At 35.7% G+C, this 7,938-nt stretch overlaps 1 protein-coding gene across 1 annotated transcript in view; it reads right to left on the bottom strand.

The window, feature by feature from the left end:
* DAW1 (dynein assembly factor with WD repeats 1) overlaps positions 1 to 7,938 on the bottom strand; it is a 50,055-nt gene that overhangs the window by 16,943 nt on the left and 25,174 nt on the right. Inside the window, exons 5-6 of the mRNA XM_044667599.1 lie at positions 6,896 to 7,018; positions 3,336 to 3,435 (exon numbers count right to left, since the gene is read on the bottom strand). Coding sequence (XP_044523534.1) covers positions 3,336 to 3,435; positions 6,896 to 7,018 — 223 coding nt within the window. The remainder of the gene's footprint in view (positions 1 to 3,335; positions 3,436 to 6,895; positions 7,019 to 7,938) is intronic.

Below are 7,938 nucleotides of genomic sequence, written 5' to 3'. Positions count from 1 at the left end.
CACACACACACACACACACACACACACACACACACACACACACACACCAATAAAATCTCAAAGAAAAATCTTACCATATTGAATGTGTTTAAATATTTAAAAAATGAACCAATATTACCCAGAGAAAAGAGAGCGCCATATAGATCACAGAAGGGAAAGTAAAGAATGGCTCAAAAGTGAGGGGAAAGAAATCTCTTAAAATAAGAAATGAGGGAAGAATTTACTTCAGAAAGCAGAATTTTAAATAAAAAATGTAAAAATACAAACAACAGCATAAAGAATATTGAATACACAATGGAGAATCTTTCCAAAGAAGCATGAACTCTGAAAGACTAATAGGTTTGAAACTCAAAAATAATGAAGCTGAGGAAAAGTTATCATAAGAAATGACCATGACTAATAAAAAAATCTGACTATCATAACACAGGGAATAACAGAAGAAAAGTGTCCAAAATATCTGAATAGAAACTACAAAGGACTGGTGGAGAGATTCATAGATAGTTTCCTGCAAGTGAAGGGTTGAAGGGGGTGAGTAAGAGGAATTATGCTTTGAAATCCAAGACTTTTAAAAATTGAATATAACCATTTCAATAATGGAAAACTTTGTAAAACAGTCAAGAGGAAATCTTTCAAACATGAAAGAAAGAATTCAACTAATTAAGGATTATTCTACATTCACAAGAAATTATAAGAGAATAGAATTGTATATTCTAGAAAAGAACCCAAAGCTGATCATCATGAAAAAAGATGGACAAAATAGAGGCATTTGAGGCATTCCTATGAAAAAGAAACCAGAGGTAAGGAGATTATTCAATTTGTAAAAATCACAATTATGCTGCCAAATAACACACAACTACCAGGAGTAATGACAATTTAAATGTAATTGGTGTTTGGAGTACAAAATCTATTCATAACAATTTTAGTTTTAAGGATATTAAAGGTCTCTATTGCTAAAATCTATGCCTTTTCCTCAGTCCTCATTCTACTTGTTTTGGGCAGCTTTTGTCAGTGGATACCACCCCCTCATTTAGGATGGTGAACCTATGACATGGGTGCCAAAGATGGCACACAGAGCTCACTCTGTGGGCATGTGCACTGCCTTCATCTCCCCCACAGGGCCCATCCAGAGTTCATTACTAGAAAGGCAGAGGAACTCGGGCGGAGCTGCTCCCTTCCCCCTCTCCACCATGCCTGACAACATATTTTCACATCACCCACTCCTCTACCCTGGAGCCCAATGGGATCACTTTCTCCCTCCCTTGTGTGGGGCAAGGGGTGGGTAGGGTGCATCTGACACTCAGTGGGTGGGTGGGTCATGGCACACAGTCTCTAAAAGGTTCACCATCACTGATCTAGAATAATCTCCTTTTCCTTGGGTTCCATAATAGTATTCTATTATTATGTCTGACTATTTCTTCCCAGCTTTCTTTTTCGGATCTTTATCCTTTTGCCTCTCCTTTCTCTTAAATCAGTAGTTCAATTGTTATCCATAATAGATTACATTCAAATAAATGTATGCAGAACTCATCTCTCTCTCTTGAGTTCTATCCCTGCAATGACAATTGCCTTCTGGAAATCACCTGAATGCCCCATAGGTATTTCAAACTTTGTTTGAAACTCATTCAATTTGTCCCTAAATCCATTTCTCCTCCAGATTTCCCCATTCTTCTTGAAGATACCAAAGTCATCCATGGCTCTTCCTTCTTCTTTAACACCCATATAGGTCTCCTTCCATATCCCCCATCTATTTCTTTCTCTCCCTTTATCCTCTTGCTTAGACTGTTACAGTAGCCTCCTAACTTGTCTCCTGGATTGCAGCTTTTCCCCTTGCTCAATATATCAACCTCAAAGATACAAAATTCATATTCATATTCATAGTCTTCATTCGTAATCTTCAAACAGTTCTGAATGTGTCACTTCTCTATTAAAAATACTTAGTATTTCTTTAATGTTATAAGGATGAGATACAAAAATCTCAGTCTGGCATTGAAATCTTCCATAATTCAGTTCCCAATTATACTTCTAGGCATATTTCATAACATTTTCCTTCTTGTACTCAGCTCCAGTCATATTGGCTCCTTAGTTGTTCCCTAGATAGGATATCCTTCTATCCACCTCCATGTCAACACATGGCTTCTCACATTTGGCAAACATTCCCTCCTCGTCTCTGCCTTCATAATACCTAGCTTAGCTCAAAGCACAGCTTGGGTTCCACTTCCTACTTCTGACTATCTCTGAGGTCTCTAGTTGTCCAGCTTCCTCTTGCAATTTATTTGTATGTACTTTGCATCTATTTTGTTTATTTAATTTTGTTTCAGTATCCTCCCATCCTCCAGTAGAATACTCCTTCAAATAAGGGGCTCTTTTCTTTTGTCTTTGTCCCATAATGCCTTGCACAAAGCAGGTATCTAACAATAGCTCTCATTTAGAATGAATTTTAAGGTTAATGAAGTTCTGACTATCAGAACTACTTCTGGGGATAGAGGCTATTATTGTTCCCATTTTGTAGAAGAGGTTATTGAAGAGCCGAAAGGTATAAGGATTTGCCCAGAGTCACACTACTAGTATGTATCTGAGGAAGGATCCAAAATCCGGTTTTGACTGACTACAAATTTGGTGCTCTACCTAATATGCCATGCCACCTCACTTAATTAAATATCTTTTTAACTAAACTGGATCAAATAAAAAGAAAATTGTCAATTCATAACACTTTTCATAGGTTTTTTACAAAGTTCAGAACAGTTATGTTGATAATCTAACCTTCAGAAAGCCAGCTGTCTACTGAAAGAAAGAAATAACATATTCTTATGTTCATTCATTATATAGCATAGAACTCTGAAACATTTTTTTAAAAGGGTAACTTGGTAGCACTGTTAATAGAGCACCAGGCCTGGGGTCAGGAGGACCTGGGTTCAAATTTGACTTCAGATAATTCCTAGCTGTGTGACTGGGCAAGTCATTTAACTCCAGTTGCTTAGCCCTTGCCACTCTTCTGTCTTAGAACTGATACAAAGGCAGAAGGGTAAAGATTTTAAGGGGAAAAAGAATGAAAGGGAGGAAGGAAGAAAGATAATAAAAGTAATTAAAATAAAGATGAATTAACTTTAAATGGCTTTAAGCATTAGTTACCTGCAGTTTGTATTTATATAAAACATTTATATGAAAGGCATTACATGGAATAAAAAGTCATAAAGACAGGTAGAAAGTAGATAAAAGTAGAGAGAAGGAACCTAAAATCATTAACCATATTTTTGTAGCATGACATATTTATTTCCATGGGAACCTCTAAAAACTAATTATGTTTAAAACTACAATGGAATTGTAAGCATACTCACTATTTCTGCTGTATGACCTCTGAAAGTATGATAACATTTTCCAGTTTCTGCACTCCATAGTTTACAGGTCTTGTCAAATGACCCAGTGGCGATTTTGTCACTAAAATTAGAGAGAACTTAATTTAATAGCAAATAATGAAATTCATTTTCTATAAATTAAAAACAAAGAGAAATAATGTGATTCTAGGATGACTAATAAAACATTAGGAAAAGTATTCAATTACCTGTAAATGGTACACTAGATTTGTTTTTGACATATAAATTAAATCTTTTATTTAAAAAGTCTGCTCAAATATTAAATTTCATATTTATTTAACATAAAAAAGACTGCAAATTATATAAATAATGACTGATGTGATTTTTAAATGTGCATTAATTAAGGTAAAACTTCTGTCTGGAGAGCTGTAACTAAGCACATGTGAAATATGATCAGTGTAGATAAAAAAGAATATATTCCCCCAAATGAATAAAATGAATCAGGAATTCAAAGAATCAGAAGACTGAACAAAATTTTGAGATGCTTCTTATTCTCTCCCCTTGCAACAAAACTGTGAGAATTACTGTTTCTTATTAAATGACTACCTATTCTACTTGTAAATACCTCTAAAGAAGGCAATTAAAGGGTGTGGGATGAGGAAGATACAATAAAAGCCCAAAGGGCATCCTCTCAAAAAGAAGATTTAATTAATTTTCCATTAGACTTAGCCATTAATCCTATCTAAAGATATCCTCCTGTTTATATTTTTATCTTGAGAGCAAAGTCCTACTCCTGGACGATGAGTGCCCAACTTAATAGCGAGTCATCACACATATGGGTAATGGACTGGTCAAATACTACCACCTGCCAAGAGGGTTCCCAAGAGGAAGAGCTCACAGCCTTCCTCTCCTTTGCTCTACCCAGACAATCAGAAGCCTAAAGATGGGCCAGCACTGCCCTACCCATGCTCCATGTACTTTTGCCATACCACTCTGACCCCTAAATTTACTTTCCTCTTTGTTGGGTATCATCTACCTGTACTCCCCCAAAGTCCTCTAGAACTTGGTCATCTGCTCTGATGCTTTCCTACCACAACCTAAGAAGAATCTGACTGCTTCAGCTGCCCAGACTTTTAACATGAACATGAGACCTCTTTTATCTCTTTTATGTGTGTTGCCTTCAATTAGAATATGAGATATTGGACCCTCTCAATTTTCTGTTTCCCCAATGCTTATCTTGGTTGTGACATACATCCAAATAAACAACTCAGTCAAAAATTTAGATTAAGAGATCCATTTTGCTATACTAGGAAGGATCTTAGAGTAGAGATTAGCTTGGTTATCCCAAAAATTTTAATGTCGGTTCAAACTTTAAGTTTAATTACTTAATTTTTATACTTAAGTTTTGTAAATTTTGAAAAATAAACTTTAATATTAATAAGATGGGAAACTGTCATTATTCATTGCATGTATGACAGTCTCTGGATGACATTTCTCAGACTGGTAGATCAATAGAAGTCCTCTTGTTCATCTAACTCAGTCATGTGATCTATCCCCAATGTACTTTTTCTCAGGAAATCAGGTCAAAATTTGTGGGGAAAAAGAAAACTGCATTTTTTTAGAAGATCTTAAGGCTCAAATCACAAAAGCAAACTTTTCAATTTCTGAGAAGCAGCTGATGAAAGTTCTTACAAAGTTCAAAAACTGACTAACGTATGGCACAAAATGTGGGTATGTTGACTACATAATGTAAAGTATCCAAACATTAAAAAATATTTTAAATAGTTTTTCTTGTGTTTGTAGCATTTATACTTCATACGTTTTTCAAGTTTAAAACTGCATTAAGATTCTGGGGACACTGTATGAAGGTCAAGCAAATGACAGACACGCCGGCCTGGTAAAGATACATTTTTGTTGAGCTTCATAGAGTGCAAACTATGTGCCAGACACTGTACTAAGCACTGGTGATACAAGGTCAAGACAAAATGTGACAAAGTCTCTGCCCTCAAGGAGCTTACAGGGAGGCCAATGTGTGCTTATCTCTAAGTCGCTACATCATAGACATCAAGGAATAGAGGGTGGCTGGAGGAGAGAGGCCACTAGCTTCTGGGAGGAGGAGTAAGATGTGTGTGTGTTTATGTGTGTACATGTATTCCTCTCTTCCATACCCTGAAGGCTGTTTTACTAGGCACAAAGAAGAGTCAAGTCTATATAGAAGAGGAATCTTGTTAGATGTGGGGATGAAGTCTGGAGAATATGCAAACATTTAAATACATATATTTGAAATAATTGTTTCAGAAGTTATAAGCTATCTGCTATCATTGCATCAAAGCCTTCTTCTACAATTTAGAGTAATGAGATAATGAAAAATTGCTTTTTTCTACTTTAACATGAGTGTATTTGGATCAGAATTAAATTATCTGAAATTGAATTGAAAGGATATTTAATCATTTTTAAATATACATGAAATATCAACACTAATTAAGTTTAATAGGGCCTTATTTCATAATTAATATAATTATATCAGTAACTGAGTTATAAAGTTTCAGAAAGGGGGTGGTAGAGAAGATTTCTACTCTAAATACATCAAAGTTTACAAAATTCTTTGCCATTTTCCATCACCCATCCCTAATGCTGGCACTTATTGCCAGACCTGTATCATTCACAAAAATGTTCAAAGTGGCCTTTTTCTTCAGACTTTTATACTATTAATTCCATCCTACACAACAATAATTTGTCTTAGAAAACTATTTTCAGAATGGCAGCTGTGTCGCTCAGTAGATAAAGAGTGCCATACGTGGAGTGAGGAAGACTCATCTTCCTGAGTTCAAATCTGGCCTTGGCTACTTACTAGCTGTGTGACCATGGAGACATCCCTGAACCCTGTTTACCTCACTTCCTTATCTTTAGAATAAGCTGGAGAAGGAAATGGCAAACCATTCCAGTATCTTTACCAAGAAAAACTCAACTGACATCATGAAGAGTTGGACGTGAGTGAAACAATTAAGCAACTTTCACCATTGCTATTCCCTACTGAAAAACCTTCAGCAGCTGCCATGCCTGCCAGGTAAAGTTCAAATCTGTTAGCCCAACATTTAAGGTCTACCATAATACAAACCAAATATCTACTTCCATCTTGTCTCTCACTGTTTCCTAACAGGAATTTTCTATTCCGTCTGGATCAGTCTACTCATTGTCTCCCCCAGTATGGCTTATTCATTCCTACTTCTACAGCCTGGTTTATATGATTTCATCCTACCTAGAATGCTTTCCCTACAACTAACTATCCAGTTGTATCTATTCTTCAAGTCCAAACTCACAACTCTGACTCATCAAAGAAGTCTTCTCTGACCACAACCATCTGAATGAAAATCATATGTGCAAAATATGCCACTTCTTACTATTGCTACTCCTTTGGTCCTTAACCATATATTGGGTTCTTTTTTCATTTTTCATTTGTCTTATCTCTCCAGTGAAGATTCATGTCTTCTACTCCTCTGAATGCATGTCAGACCCTATCATAGGGTGATGGGTATCATAAGACATTCAAAAATACAAGAATAATTGAATAAAATGATATTTACCCATAAGGATTATTAAATGCTATGGCATACACCACATTCCTGTGACCTTCCAGGGTATGCAGCTCCTCCCCTGATGAAGTGTCCCAGAGTTTGCATGTTCTATCATAGCTACCGGTAATAAAGCTAAAGTGAGGAAATACAATGAGATTAGAGTGAAAATAATACAGCAACCCACTTAACTTTCTTTTTAAAAAAATCAATAGATCATAAAAGCATTTTTTTTCATTTTCATTCCTCAGGGGAATTGGTTTAATTAGCTACACAAGAGAAGCAAAACTAGCTTCTTTCCTAATTTCACATCATATCTGAAAAGCATTAGCAAAACAAATGAGAAAACTAACAAAGATTATACTACCTGGAATTCTACTTGAATTTTAATTCTCAAGGGGGAGGGAAGGGTGCAGAAGGGAAAGATTAGCACCAAAAAGTCACCAAGACTGTTTCCTAAAATATTTACATATTAAAGACCTTGTCTACTGCTATTTTATAGAAATCTCCACTTCTGATCTGGAAAAAAAAGAAGCCGAGAGGGACCGTTCAATAGAACAAACATTTATTAAACTCTTCTTATGCATGTGCCTGTTGCTAGGACAATGAAGGGAAAAAATGCCTCTGTTCTCAGGGAGCTCACATTCTATTGAGGGACACTGAAAGGTTTATACAAAATTATTTCAGGAGGCAGAAAGCACTAACATTTGGGAGGATAAAGAAAGTCCTCACTTGGACAGAAACACCTGAGTTATGTTCTGAAGGAAGGTAACACACACATATATGTCCCACACCCTTCTAGGACATATCGATAGCCTTGAAGTTTGAAGGCACTCATTTTAGAGTAAATGAAAGGAAAGGAAATATTACTGCTCTACAAACTTCATTAGGAGAAGGAAAGTATCTTATTTAAATTCTCTATTTTCCTAAGCATAGAGCAAAATGCTCCACAGACAATGGGAACTTAAAATCTATTTTTAATTCATTGAATTATATTGCAGGTAGTAGTGTGTAAGATTCAATACCTTAAAAATGGTAGAAGAAAACATTTATAC

This window comes from Gracilinanus agilis, chromosome 3, assembly GCF_016433145.1.
Source record: "Gracilinanus agilis isolate LMUSP501 chromosome 3, AgileGrace, whole genome shotgun sequence".
Classification (NCBI taxonomy): Eukaryota; Metazoa; Chordata; class Mammalia; order Didelphimorphia; family Didelphidae; genus Gracilinanus; species Gracilinanus agilis.
The sequence above is the reverse complement of the archived record's forward strand: the minus strand, read 5'-3'. Positions and strand labels throughout refer to the sequence as shown.